We start from the raw sequence: 24936 nt of genomic DNA, 5'->3' as shown, positions 1-24936 counted from the left end.
TGGGGTGGGGGGTAGGGAGGGGGGATCTCCCCTCCCTCTCTCAATCTTAGCCTGGCCCCAGGCCTAGAGCTCACCTTGGGGTGGGGGGTTGGCGGTGACAATACATTTGAGCAGCACATCCGCCCCCGGGGCCACCACCGCATTCTGCAGGGGTATCTCAAAGGCTGGAGCCTCCAGGGGCTCCTCTCCAGCAGACACATAGGAGTCATCCGAAGACTCTGCCGGAGACATGGGTGACAGGGTAAGGGGACACGGTCCCTGTGGGGGTGACTCAGGGGGAGAGAGGGCAAACCCAGAGAGAGGGGCTTCTAGAAGGCAAGGGTTAGGGAGCAAAGGGTCTCTCTCCTGAATGTCCTGAGACAGGAAAGAAAGGAAGACAGAAGGGAGTTCTTAAATGGGACAGGGCGGCCTGGACTCTGCAGTGGTTTGCCTGCTCAATTTCAGCCACAGTTAGAGTGCTGGTTTCTGGAGGAAGACAGGGACTGTGCTGTGTATGTCTTTACACAAATCAGTCATCAGGGATGGTAGACCAGGCCCTGTGTAAGGTGCTCTCAGGGGCACAAGACTTCACAAGCTTCCAAACAGACAGAAGACAAACCAACAGCAAACCAAGACTTGAGCAATGATAGTGTCACAGGGCAACACGTGATGAACTATCAAACTAGTGATGCCACTGGATTCAAAAGAGGGAGTGGCAGGTGCTTCCGGTAGCCATCTGAGAGGACTCACGAAGATCAGCTCAGATTGTGTTCATTCATCAAACAGTAACACTGCACTTACTGCTTACTCTGTACAGGTACCAGGGACACAACAGGAAATAAGACACAGTCCCTGCTTACGGGAAGCTCGTACACACAAAGAGATCATAAAACTCCACTGTTGTGGATTTCTTTGGGTATTTTCTAATTCTGACATTCTATAAGCTAGATTAAAGCACAGCGTATGTAGCCAAAAGAACAGAGAGGATCCCAATTACGCTGTTTTTCTGGCTACATAACCTTGGGCAAATTAGATAAGCTCTGTGCCTCAGTTCTATCTATAAGATAGAGCTGATAAATAACGCCCAACATCGTGCAGAGCTAACATACAGATTAAAATAAAGTAACACCCCTAAGTGCCCAGTTAACACAATGCCTGGGACACGGCTGTGGATATGCAACAATGTGGCTAGCAGGACCATGAACAGATTCCTAACCATCTCTAAAGATTTTGAGACAGTAATACTAAAATGAAAAATAACGTGATTAAAAAAAAAACCAACCAGGGGTGGTATAGGCACTGAAAGAGACACTGACAGGGCGTCCTAGGAGCAGGGGGTGGAGGTATCTGGCCTGAGAAAGCAGCTGAGGTGGGAGCGAGCGAAGGACGGCTTCCTCTGTCTCGCTCCAGGAATGGCCCCAAGTTGATGTTCAGTTAGGCAGAGTTAGGGGCGGCAGGGGCATTCTGGCTATTGGCCACCACCCACGGGAAGACTGAGAGACAACACACAGTCAGCTCAGCCATGCAGGGACTCAAAGATGGGAGAGAGGAGGCGGCTAGAAGGCAGGCTGGGTCAGATCTCAACAGCTATGATGGGTCAGGAGATGGTGCCGGGATGGGAAGGTAAATATTGAGAACTGGTTGGCCCAAAGCTCACCTGTAATAGGGACATGACCAATTATTTATTGAGACGGGCTTCTGTCTCTTCCCCCACAGAGGGGTGGGGGGTGGAGGGGCTCCTTAGGTTCCCACAGTACCTCCCCCCACCATTAGGGCCAGCAGGCCACTGGACTCAGGGGGCCTATAGCAAACACTGGGCACCAGGTCTCTACTCACACCTCGGCTCCGCCCAGCCTCCAACAAAACACTCTCACACTGCGTCACCAGCGGGCAGGTTATACACAAGGGGCCTTCACAATCCTTCATTCAAACTCGAACCTGGGTCCATGCCTATCCTGGGACACTGCACCCTTGCAGCTGCCTAGCAGCCTCGCTCTTCCCAGACACGCTTCCACCCAGGTCTCAGCACCTCTTCTACCCTCCCCGAGGCCTTACCGAGCTCAGGCGAGGTGGGCCGGGCCCGGCGACCTCTGCCCTGACTGCGGGCCCCTCGGCGGTCCCAGGCCCCCCAAGGGCCGTCCTCCTCCGGCCCTCTGCGCAGCCTCTTCTCGGCCTCAGGTCCCGCCCTGTTCTTCTCCAAGGTCTGGGGCACAGCAGCGCCCTCCTGGCCCGGCGTGGCCCAGGGCAGGAAGCGCACGGCCTGTGGCGGGGGTTCCCGCTTCCGACCCGGGGGCGCTTTCGTCCTGGTCTCGGGGAGATCGGCGGCCGGGGACGGCACGGGGCTCCGGCACTCCTGGATGGCTCTGCCCCGGGTCAGCGGGAACTGGTCCCGGCGCTTAACCTCCTGCTGCGGGCCTTCCCCCGGCTCCGTCCTGCCCGCTGGCCCGCGGCTCCGGGGCCTCCCTGGCTCATCCCCGGGCTTCCCCGCGACACTGGGAGGGGGCGGCTGGGCGGCGGCGGGGCTCAAGGCCCGCGGGGTCTTGGGGATGGAGGGTTGGGAGAAGAGTGGCGGCTCGCCGGGCTCTCGAGGGGACGGAGCGCGCTGCAACGTGGCGCGCAGGGACTTGTGCGAGCGCACCAGCTCCTCTCGCGACGCGGAGCGGCGGATGCGGCCCAGCTCCTGGGCGAGGCGCAGCTCGACGTCAGAGGCCTGGCTGCGCTGCCGCGTGCGCTCGTCCAGGGAGGCTGCCTTCTGCCGGAACAGGCGTCGCTGCTCGGCCACGCTGCCCGCCGGCGCTCGCAGCTCCTCCTGCGAGGCCCCGGGCGTGCCCCACGGCCCGCCGCCCTCGGACTTGGGCTGCTCTAGCGAGCGGGCCTTGCGCAGGGGCACCCAGGGCCGCAGGGGCGCCGGCGGTGAGTCGCTGCGCTCCAGGCTGCGCCGGCGCTCCTCGAAGAACTGCAGCTTGTCCAGGATGCGGGAGCCGGCGCGCACCAGCCTCGGCGAGCGGCCCAGCGCCGACTGGCGGCCCGAGGCCTCGCTCAGGGGCGTCTGGGGCCGGGACTCCGCTGTGCCCGCTAGCGAGGGCCCCGAAGACTTGGACTTTTTCCCTCGCTTCTCTTCGGCGGTGGCGTCCTCGGGCGGCACCGGCTCCCGGGTGCGCCGGTGGGGTGGTTGCGGGGGGCCTGGGGGCTGGGCTCCGGGTCCCGGTGGGGGCCGCTTACCCACCCGAGGGGACGGTGGGCGCAGCAGCGCGGATTTGGAGGGAGGCGGGAGGGCCGGGCGACTGGGGGCTTCGCTGGCCGGCTGAGGCTGAAGGTCAGGCTCCTCCCTGTGCAATCCGCTCTGAGGGAGACTGCTGCAGGACCAAGACGAAGAGGGGCAGAAGATTCAGGGGCCTCCCCTCCTAGACCTTCAGGTCGTGACAGGAATCGGGTGGTGGGCATGCTGGGAAGGCTTGGGGGTGACATGGGCCAGCCCCTCCTCCCCCCCCCCAAGAGGAAGGCACAGCCAGAGCAGGTGCTGGGGAGAGGCTGGCAGCTCTGGCACCGGAACATTGGGCTGGTGGCTGGGTCCAGGTACAGACTCAGTCCCAGGGGCTCTGGCCAGCCCCCTCCCCCCAGCCCCAGAAGCTGGGAAACAGCAGAAACAGAACTGAGTGGTGGGAGAGAAAAGAATGAGGCTTAGGACCCGAAGGATGAAGTGGGTGAGGGAAGGCAGGAGGGCTGGGTGGGGAGGGGCCCCCTCAGGAATGCAGCCTCCCACTCATTCCTGCCCCCAGCTGGCCCCCACAGCCCTGCCCATCCTCAGCAGGACATACCCCCTTCACCGAGCCCCTGGAAGAACAGGCATAAGCTTTCCAGGAGCAATGCCCTTATCCCTGAGATTGCCTAGCACCTCCTCAGACCTGAGCCCCTCAGCAGTGCTAACAGCAGGTGGCAGGCAGTTGGGGTCCCTGGAGTGGGAAACCCAGGTTCCTGTTCCCTTTGATAAATCTGCCCCCAGTACAGGGCTTTGACTCTGTCCTGTCCCTGGGAAAGTTACCTTGAGCCCTTGGAAACCCCCCTAAGAAACACAGAAAGTCGCCGGAGGGGTATGCTCCGGAATAACTCAGCTCCCGAATAACTATTGCGTGGCCCTGAACAGTGGGTGTGGGAGAAGAGGAGGAGGGAAGGAGCTGGTCAGCCCAGAGTGCCCCTCTCACCTGCAGAGCTTTGATGCCCAAGAGCTGGGCTTCAGTTTCCCCCATCTGGACTCTTAGGGGCACATCAAGCATAGAAATTAGCAAGAAAAGGAATCTGAGATATTAGCGTCATACCTAACACATAAGAGACAGCTTAAGGAAAACTTATGGGGACTTCTCTGGCGGCGCAGTGGTTAAGAATCCACCTGCCAATGCAGGGGGCACGGGTTCGAGCCCTGGTCCAGGAAGATCCCACATGCTGCAGAGCAACTAAGCCTGTGCGCCACAACTACTGAGCCTGTGCTGTAGAGCCTGCGAGTCGCAACTACTGAAGCCCGCGCACCTAGAGCCCGTGCTCCGCAACAAGAGAAGCCACCACAGTGAGAAGCCCGCGCACCGCAAGGAAGACTAGCCCCCACTCGCCGCCAACTAGAGAAAGCCCGTGTGCAGCAACGAAGACCCAACGCAGCCAAAAATAAATAAATAAATTTATAAAACAAACAAACAAAAAAACTTATGAAGTGGCTCCCTGAGTACTTATCATGTGTCAGGCATGTACTGAATGCTTAAAATGCACTGAGTCATTTAATCCTCACAACAGTCCTTTGCGACAGGACTGTTATTATCTCCATTTACAGATGAAGAAACAGGCTTAAAGAGGTGAGGTGCCTTACTTAGGTGACACAGCTAGTAAATGGTTGGTGCTAGGTTGAAACCCAGGTAGTCTGGCTTCTGAGCCCTTGTTCCCTGCAAAATGGGATTTTGGCAGCACAGAAGGGAGGAGAAATAGTACGGTACTGGCCAAGAGCAGAAGTTCTAGGGATGGCCGAGTGTTTTAAACTACCCGGGTCAGCCACCTACACTGCAGACCTCACCTCTGATGGGGGGCGGGGATGCAATCCAGAGTGCCCTAGGGAGCAGAACCTCAGCCAGCCACCTACAGGGAGGCAGAGTCTACTCTGGGGGAGGGACAACAAAGTCCCTGAGGAATGGCCTCTGGGAACTGGGTGAGGCATGGAGAGAAATTGGGGACAGCAGAGGAGGCCTGTTGCCGGCAGTTTCGAGCTCTAGACCAGCCTCTGTACCACAGATATCACTAAGGAAATGGGTTCCTCCGAAGTTGCCATAGCAACTCCAGGCTCAGGCTGGGGCCTGGCAAAGAAAGGCAGGGAAGGAAAAGGCAAGTCCAGGGCACGGGAGTGCCTGGCTAACGCCAACCAGATAAAGCAAGGGCGCCTCCCCTGCGCCTGCCCGAGACCTCTCCCCTGCCTACCACTAGCAAGCTCAGCCACTCTCACAGACGCCTCCCCCCACCAGGCCCCTTCTTTCTCCTCCGTGATGGTACCTCCCCCCCACACCCATACCCATCACGAATCAGGCCCCCCATCGGCTCCCCAAATGCCCCCTAATACCTCTCTCATCAGCCACTCCCCTCTTCTACCATAGCACTCCCTCCTGTATCTGCCGGCCTCAAATCTCCAAAAATGGCTGCAATGCCTTCAACACCTCTGCTCCTCACCTCCCGCCTACCAGGACAACCTTCAACCCCACCCTTGGGCGTCTCCCGCAAGATCCTCACATGCCGCCACCTCCATCACTCCAGCCCTCTGCCTCCACCCTAGGCCCCCGCCATCGCCGCCATTCCTCCCTGCCCCAGCCCCCTGCCTTCCACGCACCTCACATCCCCCTGCTTTCCCAGGCCCCTGGCCCCAACTACCCCCTGGCCGCCTCGCTCGCTTCTGTCTCCTGGTTGTGTTCTTTTGCTCCCTCCTGCTCTCCCGGGAGCTGCCGTGCGGAAAGGTTCAGTTCCTCCCAGAAAAAGGCCCACATGGGAACAGGAATGTGCAGAGAGATGAAAAGGCAGCAGCTGCTGAGACAGCAGGCACGGAGGGGGCCCCTGGTGGGGGGGGATCCTGGGGACAACTGGAGCCTGAACGGGCGAGGCAGGAGAGGGCCCCCGGGAGAGTGGAGATTTTGGAGGAGACGAGGAAGGCAGAGAGGGGTCCACGAGACCATGGAGATGGCACAGTGAGCCAGGACAGGTGGCAGCAGGAGGGTGTGGGTGGTGACGGCACAGGAGGAGGATGGAGCCGTGTGGGAAGACAAGAGTGGGTGGCTGGGGCCAGGAGTGGAAGCAGTCGGGGTGGGGGGGGTGGAGAAGTGCACAGAGGGATGGATGGTGCAGGGGATGGGGGGGTGGAGGCTGACGAGCAGTGAGGGGCAGTGCAGGACGGCATGGTAAGGTGGGACAGTGCGGGCCCAGGTGAGGCCATTACTTACACGTGGATCGAGAGCGCCCGTCCTCTGTACAGGCTGAATGCGCTGCCGTACAGGTCACTGGCCACCGAAAGGCTATCCTCTGACCCCCAGCTTGCGCCCACCAGATTAGCTCGAGACGCCCGTACCAGCGGCTCCACCCCCAGGTGCCGTGGCCCGGCCCCGGTTGCCTGTGCTTGCCTTGGGCTGCCCAGGTGGCGGCGGGTGCCACCCCTGCTGCCCGCTTCCTGTTCCAGGACCGTCTGCCCGCTGCCCCACCAGCTCACTTGCTCCTCTGAGGTGCCTGTCACGGAGGTCGGGGGTGTGTCCAGGGAGGTGCCCACCAGGGTGTCGGAGCCGCCTAGAGAAAGGAGCACAGTGAAGCGAGACACCTCTTGTGGGAAGGCCGCCTGCCGGCTCTGTGAGCGCCCCAGAGAGCTCACCCGTTGGGGTGCTGAAGGCCCCGTCATCCCGAAGCTCCAGGCGCTGGGTCCCCTGCACGTCGCTGATGTCATCCTCGCCCGTCTCCGAGTCTGGAGCAGAAGGGGTCTGTGTGGGCAGGGCTCCCTCCCTCCGACTCCAACTCTTCCCTCTGTCACCTCCTGCCTCCCCCACAGGAGGCTCCGTATCGCCACCAGCAGGGCTTCCAGCATCTATCTCCTCCCCCCCTTTTCTCCCCACATCCCGCTGCCCATCCTGAGAGGCGCAGGGTGACCCCTCCCATGCCAGTCCCCTGGCTCCATCTCTGGGGCCCTGGCTCCTCACCCTTGCCTCCCTGGTGGTGCCCTCAAAGCTACCTACAGTCCCCCCTCCCGGCCACTTAGGGGACTGCGGGCTGCAGCCCCTCTCCCTCCTCCCCTGCCAGTGATAACTTAAGTTCCTGTGCAGCCCCCCAAATAATAAGGTCCTAGGTTCCAAGGCTCTAAATTCTGGGTCCTGGCACCCCAGGAACAAAGGGGAGTCACCTCAGAGTCGTACTGTCAGGGCACTCGACCAACCGCAGGGCGAGCCTGTCCTCCACCCCAAACCAGCCGGAACACATCAGGGTGCAGCTGAGGCAGGGTGAGGAGAGGCCGGGGTCGCGCAGGGAAGTGGGGAAGTGGAGGGCTAGGGCAGGAGCCAGTTTCCTACCGTAACTTTGCTTTCTGCAGGAGCGGAAAACTTCGCTTCCATAGGAGCAGCAGGAGAGAGACATGGACAGACTGTTATCAGAGGGTTTGTGGGGCAGGGCACGGTGGGCAGGCAGGACAGAGGGGCCATGAGGCTACCCAGTGCCCAGAGCTGCCCTGTTGGGATGGAAGTGGGGGGAGGGAGACACCTGGGATGGGCAAAGCATCTCTCATCCACTGACTGCCTGCAGGCTCCACGGGGCCCCGCACTGGGGAGCCCATGTGCTTCGGCGGATTCTTCGACTAACTACCCAAGCGACCTGGCATCCTTGGCACTTTCACTGGTGCTCCCACTGGCCACACACACACACATGGACACACATACACACACCTACTTGTGCTCGGCCCAGCCACAGACCCAGGCCTCCCATTAAGGGTCAGGCCCACCCTCTATTACAATATCTGCATTGTGCATCTGCATGTGACCTCTCCTTTCAAACAAACCTCCCCATCTGTTCTGCATCATGATGTGACAGACACCCTCTTCCCGATCTCTCTCTTCTACTGCTGAATGGTCCTCAGAAATGTAGTCAGGCTAGGAGCAAAGTTTCCTGGGCACATTTTTTAACTTCCCCAAATTCTATCAGGTTCTGTGCCTCAGTTTCTCCCCAGGTGCCACGACAAGCAGGAGCCGTGTACTGGTTATAGGAGCATGGCACTGAACTCATCCCCACAGGGCCCACAGATGGAGAACAGTAAGCCCAGGCCCATGACGGGGTGTGCCAGCTAACCCCTCACCCCCATTGCTAGGCCCTCTCTCAGCTGCAAGGGGCCTTCTTGGGTGAGTGGGTGAGTGTGGGCATGTGGGGGGTCCCGCATCTCATGGGCCATCTTCAAGGCCTGGGTGCCTCATGAAGGGACATGAACCGAGAGGAGGAGTGCTCATGGGTTACAGCAGGCAGCTCATGGTCCACGCACCATGGGTGAGTCGGCCAAAGGCCCGGCGGGAGTGGCCGGTTTTCTGAAAGAGAAAAGCCAGAATGAGTTGTTGAGGGGAAGGCTTGCTCCTGACCTCCCTATACCTCTCGTCCAAACCGCTATATCAAACAGAAAGTCATTCCAGGGGCCAATGTGGGTGGGGGAAGTGGAAGAGACCTCGGGCAGCTAGCTTCCCCCGTATGGAATGTCTCCACTCTTCCTTGCCTGTCAGCCCTCCCGGCTGGAGCTCCAGCATGCCTCTGGGGAGGAGCGGGGAGGAAGGAGAGAGGACTAAGGGCCAAAGGCTGGACAGAGGACTGGGGACCTGAGCGACACCCCCCAGAGACAGAGGCTGACTGATGTGAAGGAAGAGACTGAGGTGGGTGGGGGGAACATGCTTGGATGACTGAGAGATGGAGGGACCAGGACACAGATTCCTGCTGGGGCAAGGACAGACATCTGGGATAGGTGTCAAGAGGGCAAGGGAGGGTGATGAAGGGGCAGAGGGCAAGATCTCCCAAAGGGCCGGAGCCTCACGAAAGCAGAAAGGAGGCCCGGGTCCGCGGAGGACGGGGCAGGGTTTGGGGAATGCATTGAGCTCAGCGCAGATCCCTGCGCGGTGCTTTCAGGAGCACCGGAAGATGGAAGGCTCCGGAGTTGGGGGCTGGGGAGAGCCAGGCGGGGGCCAGGGGTTGAACAGAGACGAGAGGTGGCACAGAAGCCCGTGGGCGCTCCACGCCGAGGGCTGCTGCGGGGGCCTCCCCGGTGGTCGCGGGGGTCGCGGGCGCTGAAGGGGTCTGCGCTTGGGCGATGGGAGGGGCCTGACGCAGGCTGGGGAGCCCCCCCGGAGCGCGCCCGGCCCGCGGCCTCGGGGACCGGGATTGGGCAGGTGCGGCTCCGGCGCCCCCTCCCCGGGCCCGGCCGCGGCGACCCGCCCTCCCTCCGGGGCGCCCAGACCTTCCTGCCCCCTCCCTGCGCCGCCCGCCCCCAGAGCCCTCACCTGGAAACGCTTCTTCACCCACAGCTTCTTCATGGCGGGGGAGGGGGCCGGGCCGGCGGCCGGGCGAGGAGGGGACGGGCGGGGGCGGGGCGGAGTCGGAGGCGGGGCCGGGGGCGAGGCGTGGAGCAGGCGGGGAGCGGGCGGGGGCCGGCGCCGGTGGCGGAAGGAGCCTGGGGCCGCGGGAGCCCAGGCAGGGGCAAGGCGGCAGTGGCGGCGGCGGCGGCGGCCGGAGCCGGCCCTTCCCCCGCCAGCCCGCACCCCCCCCACCGGACGCCCCTTCCCTCGCCTGCTCCCCTGCGTCCCCTGGGGCGACGATCACCTGCCTCGCGGCCCCCCCGCCCCGCATCGGCACTTGGGGAAACTGAGGCACAGAAAGGGGTGCAGTGGCCCCTAGGAGAGTTCGGGCCACTCTCTCATTGGCCGCCCAACGCGGCGTCCACACCACCCCCACCCGCCTCCCGCGGGGCTGCTCCGGAAGGTCAGCCGCATCTCCACTGGCTCACTCCACAAACATGCGCACGCGTCAGCCTTTCTAGGCAGTACCCAACACGCCGCAGGGCAGTGGCGCCGGGCGGGGGCGCTCAGATCATACACAGGGCAAGGATCCTCGTAGTGACATGTACCCAGAATGCGAATCCCCCCAGGCTGCTTAGGAAAGCCAGAGAGGGCCCTCGAGTTCCGTGATGATAGGTACTTTGTGCATCTTGGCGCGCGCGCGCACACACACACACACACACACACACACACACACACGAGCTAAGGTGCCCAGAGATGCTCCTATTATTCACACATATAACCCACCTTCTCATTCACAGGTGAGCACACTCACCAAATTTCCTTTGTCCTCCTCTCATTTGGTACCATGCATATGTTGCCTACACAAAACTACCCGCCCCAACAATCATTATAACTAAGTTTCTTAAGCATTTATTAAATGCCAGGCACTTTATAAACGTTACCTTATTGACAACAAGACGGTGAGCTTGAAACCCTTATGAACGTGTAACTGACTCCATTTAACTGATAAGTGACTAAGGCTCAGAGAAGTCCTATCACTTAGCCAAAGCCACACAGGTTCTGTGCCTCCATGGGTCCCCAGATCCGAATTCCCACCCCAGCCTGCACAAGTAATGCCAATCTGGTTTCTGAGATGTGACTACTAAGTCATCATCATTAATGCTGACAGCATGCTTAGTATGTACTGAGCAATGTCCTAGGCACTTGATATAAATAAACTCATTTAATCTGTGCACGGAGGCACAGAGAAGTTACTTGCCCAAGGTCACAGAGCCGGTAACTGGGAGACCAGGATTCTAACCCAGGCACTGTGACTGAGTTACTGACCACTGTCCCATAAAGCCTCATGTGCTGATTGGTCAGTGGGACGCCTAACTTTTTTTCTTTAAAGCATGGGTCCAAAATAAATACAGAGCCAACTGATGAGTTTTGTTCAGCCTGCCCAATATTTTGCACGGCAAACACGCTCAAATTCAGCTGCTGACAACTGCAGCTCGCTCCTTTTCAGTTTCTACTTGGCTCCTGAAGTTATTTGAGTTTGTGGCCCTTTAAAGTTTTAGGTCATGTCTTGTATAATCTCAGTGCCTACAGGTGGTCCTGTTTCCCAGACCCCCAGAAGCAGAGGTTGCGCCTACAGACACACGCACAGGACGTGCAATGAGAGGGTACATGTGCATGTCCACATCAGTTGCAACCAGAGGACCCTGGACTCACACAGGCGCTTTCCCTGCCCACCCCCAAACACACCCACTCACAGATGGGGGAGCTGAGTGAGGAGAGGGAGTAACTTGAGCCCCTGTTGCCCAGGAGAATCCGAGGGGCTGGCACATTCCATAGCAAAAATAACCAATGGGCAGCAGGCGTGAGTGACGGGACAGCTGGGCCGAGGAGAGGCCCATGAGATTCTGGGTTCCTGCTCTGGGCCTGCACTGCTCACCCACATAGGCCAGCCTGGGGCACGCTCTCGGGGCCCCAGCTGGTCCCAGAATGTCCCATTTCCCTCCAAGGCTGGGCAGCTGGGCTCCCCCGCCATTTCCCGAAACCAGACTTCCAACTTCTGCCCCGCCAGCATTTCTCCTTAACCAGAGAAAACCCGTCGTCATGCCATGCCTCATCTCTCACACAGACCCTCCTCTGAGCCAGACCCCCACTCCCCTCTCTCTCCTGCCTTGCTTCAGTCTTCTCCCTTCCTTCCTCCTGCTTACCCAGCTCTGTATTTCTGACATACTATATCATTTTCACATATTTATTGTTTATTGCATATAAGCTGTGTCCCCTCCCTAGAATGTCATCTCTACGAGGACAAGAATTTTGGTCTTCCCCCTCCCGCCCCCCCACTTATAAATCTCAAGCACCTAGCACAGTGACTGGCACACGGTGGGCACTCAATACACATGGGAAGGGGCGACAGAGCAGCGGCGGACAGGATGGGGATGGGGGGATGGGGACTGTAAATCTTCCCGGAGCAGCTCATTCTCCAGCCTTCCTCCTCTGTTCTGACGCAGACCCGTTTCCAGAAACTGGAGAAGTGACAATCTTACTTTCCACTTGGGATCTTCCTGGGAGGGCCTGCCTTAACTTCAGGAAAGTTCTCCTGCACCGGCTTTGGCTAACTTCATGCGCTCTCTGTTCTTCCCTTTCTTCCTTCCCAGGACTCCTCACGGCTCTCTCTCTGGCCCCTCCTCCTCTCCCTAATTAGGGCTTGGCATGAATGAAGGGGGCCACTGTAAATACCCGTTCCCAACTCCATACTAGTTTCCTCCTGGCTTTTCATCCGGACATTCCACACTGTAGGTGAAAAAGATGACACTGCACAATCTACCCGCATGCAGTTCCTGGTGTATTCACCACCTTTCCTTTGCTAATTGGCCTTCTCTCCTTCTCTCTAATCTCTCCTCTCCATGCCTTCAAGTCCCCTGCTTGGCTCACTACCATCTGTTGACCTCTGGCCCTTCTGATTGGCACCAGGGTCTCCCAGGCCCTGGCTATGAGACTTCCAACTGCCAAACACGGTGAGCATCGCCAGCTTGGGCCCCCCCGTGGCTGTGCTCTCTCCTCCTCACCCCCCATCCTTCAGTGCAGGTTTCCTGCTCCGGTCACACATGCCCCAAGCTTTAATGGTGGCGCTTGCTCTGGTTACTTGATTGGCACATGGCTCCTTAGCCCATGCAAGTGGGAGCCTGATGTTTTGAGAGAGAAGCATGCCTGCCTATCTTGGAGACTGAGGCAGAAGATGGCTTTGGGGATATTGACAGAAGGATGGTCAGGATGACAGATCCCTGCCTCAGTCTTCCCACACTTCTCTTTCTGAGGACAGGCACTGTGGACCTAGACCCAGAAACCCAGCTTTCAGATCTGGTCCTGCCAGCTCACTAGCCATGTAACCTGGGGTAAATTCCCTCTTTGAACCCCAGTTTTCTTCTACATATAATGGTCATAACAGTAACCTGGGGCTTAGAAGTTTAAATACCAAAATGAGATAGGGTGCTTTACACATGTGACATATTCTGCAAGTATTCTGCATCTCTGCCGTCTTCACTATTTCTGGTCTTTCCTCATTTCTGCACCCCAAATCCCACCCTCCTGTTTCCCATCCTCCAGACTCTCCTGCCTGCAGCCCTCTTGTCTCCTCAAGGCCCCAGCCTCCCCCAGCCGTGCCAACATCCCTCTATCCCTGAGCTAACATCTCAGGCTTCAGGAGCGCCAGGAACCTTAGCTTCACCCTGTCTTGCCGAGCCAGACAGCAATCCCAGCCAGGATACAGCCTTCTTCCCTCTGTAGCCAGGTCTTGGCTGGACTTCCTCGAGAACCCTGAAGTCCTCCTGCTGTTGATCCCAACCAAGAAAGTTTTCCATGAGTAAGTCTGAGCAATGCTGAGCTGCCTGCCCAACTGACCTTGACCAGGACCTGTCACTAGGCAGGGACTGGTGGAGGGCGGGCAATAGGAAGAAGAGGAAGACAGACTCACCCAGTCAGTCCCCCAACATCACCAAAGCAAAGCCCCTCACTTGCCAATCATGTTGGAGGGGCATAGTAGTTAATAAGCATGTGGTTCTTTGCAGTGAGACAGACCCAGGCTTCCATCCCTGCCTTGCCACCTCCTATCAGTACAACCAAGATGCTTCATTTAATCCCTCTGGGCCTCAGTTTCCCTAGGGTTGCTGTGGGACTTAAATGATATATCAAAGGATACAATAGCATATTGCCTACCACACAGCGGCATAGTAGCTATTCATATTATTACGAATTATCAATACTACTAAGAATTATTACCAATTAATCATAATTATAAACCTGCTCTTGGGGCAAAGATTTTACCAGCATGAAAAAGTTCTCAAATGTGACTTGCTGCAGCCCAACCCTCTTCTTGCTTTAACATGACTGGCAAAAGGCCCCCAATCCAGTCCCCCAGCACCCAGGGTCTTTTCCTCACCCCAGCCTTTCAAACATGCTGTTCTGCCACAGCAGCCTGGAGACCGTCCTCCCGGCCTCTGGCTAGGTATGCCCAGCCAGGGCTCAGCTCTGCCAACCATGCCACCCGGATTACAGAGGGTCTGGGGAGATCTAGCATGATGTCACTCTCCCCACTTTGGGGGACAAGAACAGGCTAGGAGCCTCTCATCTTCAGAAAGGCCAGGGCCGGGCTACCCTCCATACAATGGACAGCTCCCCTTCCCTTTTCTCTCTCCTCCCTCCAGAACTTAAGAGGTAACATGCCCCCAGAGCCCAAGCCAAAAGGACTGGGTTCTGAGTTCTGGGATGGACATAACTAGCTGTTTGTCTTTCAGCTAGTTAGCTAGTGATGGCCTCTCCCTCTGCTCTGGACCACAGTGTCCTCACCTGTAAAAGGCAGCCTTTGCACCTGCGGTTCTCTGTGGTCCTTTCTGACTCTAAACAAACATTATGACACCAAGCTCCTTCTCAGCGCTTCCTCTCTCTGCCCAATATCTCTGTCCTCCAAGTTGTATTCTCATCAATCTATCTATTGTGCCTTTATTTATGTTCTATTTTCAGTCCCGTTTGCCCCCGAGGGCATCAGAGCAAAGACCCCCAAGGAGTCCAATCCTTCCCCAGCTCAGAGCTCTGCCAGGATGGGCCCCAGCCCCTGACCCCAGAAGGGTGCAAGGAAAGCCTTTACCTGGCCAGGTGCGAAGGCAGCCAAGAGGAGCCAGCCTTGGCACTCTGTGTCATTGAAGAGGAGGGTGGGCAGGGCGGGGCTAGAGAGACAGTGGAGATGCTGACAGAGGGAGGCTGAACCCCTGCTCCAGCTCCTGACAGAGCTGCGCCCTGCGGCCTTCTTTTCCCTCCAGCTTCTGAGTTCCTTCAGGATGCTAGAGCCCCCAAGTCCCACTGTAACCCGGGTGGCATGGTATGCCTCCCCCTAAGCCCCCAAGGATGTACCCTATATGACACTACCCAGCTGGAGTGAGAATTCCCTCTTGAAAATATCCAGGACAGACTCAGTGACCCCAAGCTCTTTGCCATCTCCTCCAGCTGCAGCCTACCTCCTCAGAATTCTGTTTCTTTCTTTCTTTCTTTCTTTTTTTTTTTTGCGGTACGCGGGCCTCTCACTGCTGCGGCCTCTCCTGTTGCGGAGCACAGGCTCCGGATGCGCAGGCTCAGCGGCCATGGCTCACAGGCCCAGCCGCTTTGCGGCACGTGGGATCTTCCCGGACCGGGGCACGAAACCGTGTCCCCTGTATCGGCAGGCGGACTCTCAACCACTGCGCCACCAGGGAAGCCCAGCATTCTATTTCTTAAGACTCAGTCTGCTGAGGCTATGTCTTCAGCCTAGAGAAGAACTGGCTTGGGGCTGAGGAAGTCAAAAAGGAAGCCCAAACACTGACCCAAGGAGATTCCGCCCTGGCCTGCACCCACATCTGCCCCAGCAGGACCCTGAGCACCAGGACCAGTCTTGTACCCCTCCCCTTCTGGCCCGGAATGTGGGCATAATCCACCCCTTCACACACACAGACTGGGGCCCCAAAACTGGCCTAAGCATCCCCTTTCCATGCCCTCTGAACTTCAGACACACATGGCCCATGCACTTTCTATACCAACTCCACAAACCTCTCAACTGCTGGTACCACCAGACCCCCGCACAGCCCGTACGTGCACACGCACATGCACACGGGCGTGCTTGCATGTGGATTTTCAAGCACTCACCTCCATACGTGCCTAGGAGCCCCCAGCCCTAGCTCTACTCCCTGATGCTCTGCACCCTGTTCGTACTTGTCCACCCACTGGCCTCCTCCAACCGGCCTGGTGCTGACCACACCAGCCTGCCCTAGCAGTGGACTGTGAGGGGTTCTGACCCATCCCCTCAACATCGCAGCACACCAGGGGAGCTGGCCTCATCCTTCAAACATGCGCACGCCTGTAAGAGGCTGATTAGAAGTCTCCAGTCTAAATTATCAGAGCCGATGAAAACAATTTTCCCAGGAAGCCTCCCTCTACAGGGAAACTAGGAGGGTTCCCACTATGGAATTCCCAGAAACGCCTGGGTAAGGCTCAGGCTTTGCTTACCAAATGCTGACCCTTAACCTCTGACCTTCTGTGGGGAGCCTCTCTACCTTGACACCCCTTTCCCTGCACGTTTCTCTTGATGGGCACTCCTGGGTCAGCACAGCTGAGAAGCCAGAAATGCGAGAAGAAGGCTGGATGAACAGGTACCTCCCCGGTGTGGCCCAGGTACCCCTTCTCTACCTGTGGGCGGCCCTCCCTGCCAGGCTTGGCCCCCACCTCCCCATTACCTCCGACCTGCAGCACTGTGAGAACAGCCTCGCAGGAGGCCTGGCCCCGCTGGTTCTGCGCCCTGCAGCTGTACACTCCGGCATCCCGCGCCCCGCAGCTCCGCAGCCACAGGCAGCTGGGCTCAGGGGCCGGCGCGGGCAGGAGCTGCCCATCCCGGAACCAGCTGAGGCTGGGCTGGGGCGTCCCGCTCACCACCACCCGGAGCTGCACGTCGCTGCCCGCAGACACCGCCGCGTCCTTCAGGGGCCGCAGGAAGACTGGCGCCCCGGCCCCCGCCCCTCCGCCGGCCCCCACTTTGGCCCTCTTCGGGGGCACCCCGGGGCTGGGGGGTGCCCTCGTGCCGGCGTCCTCGCCTCGCGTGCCCCGGGCTTTCTGCATGGTCTCTGCGAGTTGGGCTGGGGGGACGCTGGAACCGGACGGCCACTGGGCCACCCGGGGGATGTTGCCCTGGGAGATGAGTCCTGGGGAACCGGCGCCCTGCCTTCCTGCTGCCCGCCCGCCTTCGGCCTGTGCTACCCAGAAGGTCACCAGGGCGGCCGCGGTTGCGCCTCGGGGGCTATTTTTAGGCCCCCCGGCTCGGGTTGCCGAGGGAGTTGTGGAGGGAGGGGGCAGCAGAGGAGGGGATTTGGACTCCACTCTGCTCCTTCTCCCCCTCTAGGAGCCCCCATCGCCCGCCTTGGCTTAACGGGGTGCCCGAGGACGTGTTCCAAGCCCCCTCCCGTGGTGTGCCCCACCCCCTCCAGCCACCCACTCATGGAGTCGGGTTACCCTTGGGCTCCTTCCCATTTCCCTTCCTCCCTCCTCTCAGGCCCCTGATTCCCAGCCCCACGCGGCTGGGGGAGAGGGAGAGGAGGTCCTGGGTGAGACTTCTGAGAGGCAGATGGGCAGGCAGGCCCAAGTGGAGGTGAGCAGACCCTGGGGAAGAGGGACCAGTGGCCTCCCCCAGCCTCCAGGACAGCCGTGGTGAACAGTAAGACCTGGAGCAGGGAGTCAGGTGGACTGGCTCCCTGCCCTTACTTACTGGGTGACATCAAACCTCTCTCAACCTCCAAGTCCTCATTTGTAAAAAATGGGTAGTTGTATAGAGTTGCAACAGGCAGAGAAGAGTGGGGAGGATGTTCCAGGCAGAGGGAACCGCGTGACCAAAATCAGAGCATGATGAAAGTAGATGACGTGTGCTAAGGATCAGAGGACTTTGGGGACTTCCCTGGCGGTCCAGTGGTTAGGACTCGGCGGTTTCATTTCCAAGGGCGCGGAGTTCGAACCCTAGTTGGGGGACTAAGATCCCGCAAGCCCCACGGCGAAGCCAAAAAAAGAATCAGAGGAGTTTGGAGGAATTGAACCGCAGTGGGGTAAGGTGAGTGGAGGTGAGAGGTGCGGCCTGATAAGAGGACCTTTGCTTGCTAAGGTGTCTATCCTGATGGCTGATGGGGGCCACAGCAGGGCGTTAAACAGTAGGCTAATGTTGTCAGAGCTGTGCTTTACAAGGATCCCTCTAGCAGCCACAGTTGTGGAGGGTGGATTCGAGATGGGAGATGTGGAAGGCAGTTAGACCCATGGTTCTCAAAATATGGCCTCTGTTAAAAATACAGATTTCCAGGCTCCACTCCCAGAGGTGCAGGTTCAACATGGGGCACTGGGAGGGCTCAGGAATTGGTACATCAGTAGCCCAGTGACTCTGATGCATCTAAGAGTTGTACCTTGAGAAACATCAAGATAGGACATTACAAAAAAAAAAAAGGGCTTCCCTGGTGGCGCAGTGGTTGAGAGTCTGCCTGCCAATGCAGGGGACATGGGTTCGTGCCCCGGTCTGGGAAGATCCCACATGCCGCGGAGCGGCTGGGACCATGAGCCATGGCCACTGAGCCTGTGCGTCCGGAGCCTTTGCTCTGCAATGGGAGAGGCCACAACAGTGAGAGGCCCGCGTGCCATGAAAAAAAAAAAAAAAGATAGGACATTACTGCTTTTAAAAGTCTAAGTGAGACTTTTGTGATGAGACAGTCTGTATCTTGACTGGTGGTAGTCATATGAATCTACACATGCAGTAAAATTGCACATAACTAAATGCACGTGTTCACACACACACACACACACACACACACACACACACACTGAGTGCGCAAACTGGTAAAACCTGAAGAAGGTGGGCTATATCAATGGCAATTTCCTGGTTGTGATATTGTACTATAGATGTTACCATTGGGGGAAAACAGGTGAATGATATACAGGATCTCTCTGTATTGGGTTTGTTTTAAAATATTTATTTATTTTTTTATTTGGCTGCGCCGGGCCTTAGTTGCAGCTTGCGGGATCTTCGTTGCAGCATGTGGGATCTTTTAGTTGCAGCATGTGGGATCTTTTAGTTGTAGCATACGATCTCTTTGTTGCGTTATGTGGGATCTAGTTCCCTGACTAGGGATCGAACCTGGGCCCCCTGAATTGGGAGCACGGAGCCTTAATCACTGGGCCACCAGGGAAGTCCCTTTGTATTGTTTCTAGTTCACATAACTGCATGTGAATATACAATTATCACAAAATAAAAAGTTTAAAAAGATGTTTAGGTGAGAGACCCAGGCCTGACCTTGAGCCCTGAGGGATGAAGCCTGGAAAAGGTAGGGGGGAGTCAAAGGAGGAGCTGGGAGTCATTAGATGGAGAAAGGTACTTATTCACCCCCCCAAGCCCCCCACCCCGTCATTCTGGGAGGCCCAAGTCAAAGTGTGCTTGTGTCTGTGTGTGCATGGAGAGGGCAGAGAAGAAACAATTTAAATACTGAATTATGCCTACAGGGACCAAGAGCCTGGAGGAATAAAATCTTTGGTTTTAGTTTACATACATTAAAGCTTTTACTCTTTGTGATGTGCAGTTCTCCTGGTTTTGACATATGCAGACACCTGTGCATCTGCTACCCCAGGACCGTACAGGACAGTCTCATCACCCTAAAGATTGGCTGGAGCATCCCCTTTGTAATCAACCTCGCCCCCTCCGCCAACCCAGGCAACCACTGATGCTGAATTGAATTCTTAAATGTAAATTGAATTCTAAAAAGTAAAAATGTGGGGGAAGACATTGTAAGCAGATGGAACACCAAGACCAAAGGATTCAAGACTGTTTTTAAAAACCAATAATCCAAAACTTCCTGCCACAGTGCCTCAAAAATTTGCATGGAAAACAGTAGGTGGTCTGCAAATAAATGTTGGCTGGTTGGTTGAATAAATGAACTGTATGGTCTTGATCAAGTCACCTAACATCTCTAAGCCTCAGCTTCCTCATCTATAAATTGGGGGTAGCCCAACTCAGGGTTTACTCATTCATTCAACAAACATTTTTGAGTTCCTACTGTGTGCCTGGCACTGTGCTAGCCACTAGAGAAATAGCAGCAAACAAAACAGACGAGGGTTCCTGCCCCCATGTTGCTTATATTCGAGGAAGGAGACAACTATAAAGAAATAAAGAAATGGTAGAGATCATTAGAAGAATATGAGTATTGTGGGAAAATGGAGCAGGATAAGGGAGATGGGAGTGTAGTGGGGGACTTGCACTTTCAAACAGGGTGATGATGGGAATTGGCCTGGCTAGGAGCAGTTGAGCCAATCTTGAAGGGGTAGGGAGGCAAACGGGGTAGAAGTCTGGGCAAGACTGCTTCAGACAGTGGTGGGATAGGCCCTGTGGGCTCCGGAAGAGCCAGGAGGACAGCGGGGCTGGAGGGAGTGAGCGGGGAGACTGGAGGGACAAGAGGTCGGGCAAGCAGCAGAGGTCAGATAACCTAGAATCTTGTAGGCCATGGCTTTTTCTTTTTTTTATAAATAAATTTATTTATTTATTTATGTCTGCATTGGGTCTTCGTTGCTGCACGCGGGCTTTCTTTTTAGTTGCAACGAGCAGGGGCTACTCTTCCTTACGGTGCACAGGCCTCTCATTAAGGTGGCTTCTCTTGGCACGCGGGCTTCAGTAGTTGTGGCTTGCAGGCTCAGTAGTTGTGGCTCGCAGGCTCTAGAGCACAGGCTCAGTAGTTGTGGCTCATGGGCTTAGTTGCTCCGCGGCATGTGGGATCTTCCCGGACCAGGGCTCGAACCCGTGTCCCCTGCATTGGCAGGCGGAGTCTTATCCACTGTGCCACCAGGGAAGCCTGGCCATGGCTTTTTTATTCCTAGTGAAAACAGAAGTCATCTCAGAGGATTTTGTGAGCCAAGGAATTACATGATCTGACGTAGGTTGTTGTGATGGCTTTAAATTAGTATATTAAATATTAAAATGAATACTAACTATTTAAAAGGGCCTGGCACAGAGCCTGGAACATGGCTTGTGCATCTTCTGTTTGAATGTCCATAATGGCGGCATTCACTGAGGTGTGGGCAGGAGTGTGTGGGTAGGGAGGGTACAGGCCCTTGCAAGTCGCGGACGCCCTCTCCTGGAGGAGCCTGCACTAGCTGTGACACTGGAAGCCCTCAGGCCCTAACCAGGGCCCTCACCCAGAGCAGCTGGCTGCAAGGCGCTCATATTTCCCTCAGAATGGCCCCACAGTGCCCTGTGGCCTGGCACCGAGCTGGTGTGTACTGCCAGTCTGCCCTGCCTTGCAATCACAAGCCTGTGGTGTCATGGAAAGAAATCCGCGCTCTGGAGGCCAAGGAGCAGGGGCCCCAGTACTCCTCTGCCAATGATACGCTGTGTGACCTTGACAGCTCACCCCACCTCTCTGGGCCATGGGGAGTTTCCTCCAAGTCACAGTGATGCACCATGTGCTTGGCACATGGTAAAAGCACACTGTTTGTTGAATCAGTGAATGAAGTGGGGACCATCAGCCTTTCTGATAAACACTTAATTTAGAGAAAAGTAAATAAAAGGGCCCAGTGGCTATTCACTCAACAAGTATTTAAATATTTGATGGGCACCTTCTATGGACCAAGCCCTTTTCCAGGCACCAGGAATGTAGAAGTGAATAAAATGAATGAAAATCTTGCCCTTGGGTAGCTGACATTTTAGGTGTCGAATTAAAGGTCTATGATATATTTGCATATGGGTCCTGGTCAGGCTTGTGGTCAGAGGAGGAATGAGGGAGGCGGTGAATGGGTGGAATGATTTGTCTCCAGGGAGAGGGGTGGCAGGGTAGCCAGAGTGGACAGACAGGGTAGGAAAGTACCCACTGACACCTCAGTTCTTGGCTTAGGGACCTATTTGCCTCCACAATCCTTCCCACTCCCCCTCCTCAAGTGGGGCCTGAGTTGGTCTGGAACTGGTCCCACCGGTCCAGTGCGAAGCTGGTTAGCGCTCCCTGAGCCCTCTCGTTTCTCAGTATTCAGAGTCTTTTTTTTTTTTTAATCTCTGAGTAGAGTGATTTTGGTTTTCTTTTAATAAATTTTGTATTTCCTAGATTTTCTAAGAAGAGTTTGCAATATTCTGATTACAGATTTAAAAATAATCATGCTGGTATTGCATTTTTATTTGCTTTTCTCATGGAGTTTCACATTTTTTTAACAACACGTGTAACAACTGGGTTCTGTTCCATAAGAACTGTATTACCTATTTCACTCTGAGCTGCTAGAGGGTAGGGTGTATTTTATTTAGCTTAGCTTTCCTCCACAGTACTTTAGAAAACAGTCTATATGCTCAAAAAATACTGAATCAAACACATATTAAGACCTCATCTGTTACTCTCTATTTATACGGTTGTACTCTACAATTAAACAAACATCATGCCGCATTAAACCTTTTGTTGCTTGTATTCAAAAGTAAAAATAGGGCTTCCCTGGTGGCGCAGTGGTTGAGAGTCCACCTGCCGATGCAGGGGACACAGGTTCGTGCCCCGGTCTGGGAGGATCCCACATGCCGCGGAGCGGCTGGGCCCGTGAGCCATGGCCGCTGAGCCTGCGCGTCCGGAGCCTGTGCTCCGCGACAGGAGAGGCCACAACAGTGAGAACCCTGCATACCTCAAAAAAAAAAAAGTAAAAATAAAATACTTCCAACTGCATGATTTCTAGTTTAGTCACACACCCCACTGTCTTCTGGTTAGGCTCAGGCGGGCAGAAGGTCCAGAGGTGCTGTGGGTAGGGTACAGAGGAGCAGAAGACAGGACCGAGGGCTCAACCCCACCTCATATGCTCCCACTGGAGCACCACTACTTTGACCTTCTAACTCCCTTCCCCTTCCCCCATGACTCATGGCTGAAGGAGGTAAAACCCAGCAATGCCAAGGGTGAATGAACACCTGGTGGTTGCAGAGCCTTGAAGGAGGAGATGCCAGTGTCCCAAGGAGCAGGGAGAGGTTTTGTCACGGCGGTGATGGGGTGCATGTGTGGGCACGGGGTGAGGGCACACCGAAGGTCTGGGTGTATGTGTATGACCACGTGAGACCCAGATCCTTTTTGGTTTCTTTTTGTCCATTCTCTGGGAGCCCCACATCAGTCTCCTCTGCCCTAGATTCCTGGGTCACTGCTCAGCTCCTAAGGAGAAAGACAAAGCAGAGGGCTTAGAATCTCCAGACTCTCCAGTCCCAGGAAGGCTCTGCTCAGAGAATGCTTTCGCCTGAGCCTCTTCTCTGAGGACAGGTGGATAGCCGTCACAGGGGCAGATGTGTGCCGAGAAGGAAGGACTTTCTGACCTTCAGAGCTGTCCCAGCTAGAAGGGGCTACCGAGGAGGCACTGTGTTCTCGGACCCAGAGACATTCAAGCAGAGCCTGAGGACTGCTCATCAAGGTGTGGGACAAGGCTGGGGAGGGGATTTCCACATTGTAGAGGTCATTGCTTGGGGGACTCTGAGGTCTGGATCTGAGAGTCTAAAAGTCCTACACTCTCTCCTTTTTAGTGACCAGTCTGCACATAAGCTTTTTTTTTTTTTTTTAAAGATTTAATTTTATTTATCTTTGGCTGCGTTGGGTCTTCGTTGCTGCACGCGGGCTTTCTCTAGTTGCGGCGAGCCGGGGCTACGCTTCTTTGTGGTGCGCAGGCTTCTCCTTGCGGTGGCTTCTCTTGTTGCAGAGCACAGGCTCTAGGCACACGGGCTTCAGTAGTTGTGGCTCACGGGTTTAGTTGCTCTGCGGCATGTGGGATCTTTCCAGACCAGGGATCGAACCCGTGTCCCCTGCATTGGCAGGCGGATTCTTATCCACTGTGCCACCAGCGAAGTCCCTGCACCTAAGCCTTTTATGGGAAGGCAGGGATGACTCTAAGACCTTCTCTGACCTCGGTGTCCCTTTATCCTTTGTGGGGTAGGTGAGCGCATGGAACTCATTCAGGGGAAAGAAGAAAGAAGTGAGAGGCTCCGGAGATTACTCACAGATACACACACACCACCACTTATCCACTCGGGCCCACCTCACCCAGGTGTTTCTCTCACAGAGAGACTAGCTCTGATTCCAGCGCCCCCAACAAGCTCGAGGTTAAGAAGCCCCTCACCCGTCCCTCCTCCTTGATCCCACTGTGCAGACACAGAAAATGCTACTTCTAATTTCATTTGGGGTTCCACCACCAGTTGATTGGGGGCATTCTGGGGCCTGCAGGGCTCACTCCGTTGGAGAATTGGGGGGAAAGAAAGGGACCTTAATCACCAGTGACAGAGGGTGTGGACATGGGGTATAGCCCCAGATGCTCCCAGGGCAAGGTGAAGGATAGCATACGTCAAAGAAGGGGTCCTTCCTGGAGGGAGGGACCACACAAGCTAGAGGGGGAGCCTGGCAACTCGTGAGCCAAGGCCACATCCAAGGAGGGGGAGAAAGTCCCACCAGAAAGGCTTTGGAAGCTTCTGGAAAAAGCCAGTTAGGAATGGCACACCAGGGACTTTAAGAGCAAAACCCCATTAGAGTTATTTCACCTACAGACTGTCCGAATTTATCACGTTTGTGATCTCTACCCTCTTCCCACCTCTAAAGTGTAACCCCTTAAATCTGAGGAGTGGCTCCATCAAGCTTCCTAAATCTCTGTCCACCTGGAAGTTATGTTTTGGAAGGAGTGAAAAGACAGACAGCTTTCACTCCTGCTCTCGCCCAGGGCTACCCAAACGCCCCCACGCCCTATACTGAATAATTAAGGTTTCCCCACAGAAACCTTTAACGTACCTGTGTTAACGTTTCACTCCATGATTTCCTTTTTTTTTTAATATGTCCTACCTTCCCCTCCCATCTTCCCAAATTCTCCCCAAATTTCCCTTTGGTATTTTAATTGAGATTGTATTGCATTGAAATTATAAATTAACATAGGATGACTTGACATCACATCTTTAGAGTATTGAGTCTTCTTCTCCAAGAACAAGATAGAGCCTTCTATGTTTCTTAACATTGTTATTTTTCCTGAATCTGGCTTTGAGCTTAAAAGATGCAGGTTTAGTGGGAAGAAAGTGTAAGTTTCTTTAAGAAAGGGACCGGGGGAGCCCTACTTCAGAGCCAGTCTGTGGAGTCAGTTCTGGAACTGGGGCCTAACGAGAGGTATCTGTGATTCCCCAACCAAAGCCCCCTGCCCAGCCCCCTCTCCTATATGCTACACACATACAGCAAGGCTGGAAGGCTCTGGGGACAGTCTAGCTGGGCAGGAAGGCAGCACACAGTCCATCTCACGAGGTGGTGCGACGGGGCCCTGGGGTTCCCCAGAGGAGACCTGGCAGCCAAGACAGCAGAGGCCATGCTAGGCTTGTGCTTTTCTTTTTATTGTTTCTGTCCAGAGCCTCTGCAGCAGG

At 56.0% G+C, this 24936-nt stretch overlaps 1 protein-coding gene across 5 annotated transcripts in view; it reads right to left on the bottom strand.

Annotated features, from left to right (window-relative positions):
• The window catches only part of SPEG (striated muscle enriched protein kinase), a gene marked incomplete at both ends in the record, with an annotated part of 55545 nt that extends 38893 nt beyond the window's left edge, over positions 1-16652 (bottom strand). For 2 of the 5 annotated variants that reach the window (XM_082841242.1, XM_082841243.1), the window contains 7 exons: positions 75-218; positions 2035-3335; positions 6441-6777; positions 6860-6949; positions 7548-7577; positions 8504-8546; positions 9504-9536. In XM_082841242.1, the coding sequence (XP_082697368.1) occupies positions 75-218; positions 2035-3335; positions 6441-6777; positions 6860-6949; positions 7548-7577; positions 8504-8546; positions 9504-9536 (1978 nt within the window). Of the gene's footprint in view, positions 1-74; positions 219-2034; positions 3336-6440; positions 6778-6859; positions 6950-7547; positions 7583-8503; positions 8547-9503; positions 9537-16273 lie in introns of those variants that run through there. The other 3 variants (XM_082841239.1, XM_082841240.1, XM_082841241.1) reach the window with 3 other exon arrangements.
• Between the last annotated feature and the right edge of the window lie 8284 nt (positions 16653-24936).

The sequence above is a fragment of the Leucopleurus acutus genome (assembly GCF_964270905.1).
Source record: "Leucopleurus acutus genome assembly, chromosome: 6".
In the NCBI taxonomy this organism is placed as follows: Eukaryota; Metazoa; Chordata; class Mammalia; order Artiodactyla; family Delphinidae; genus Leucopleurus; species Leucopleurus acutus.
The sequence above is the reverse complement of the archived record's forward strand: the minus strand, read 5'-3'. Positions and strand labels throughout refer to the sequence as shown.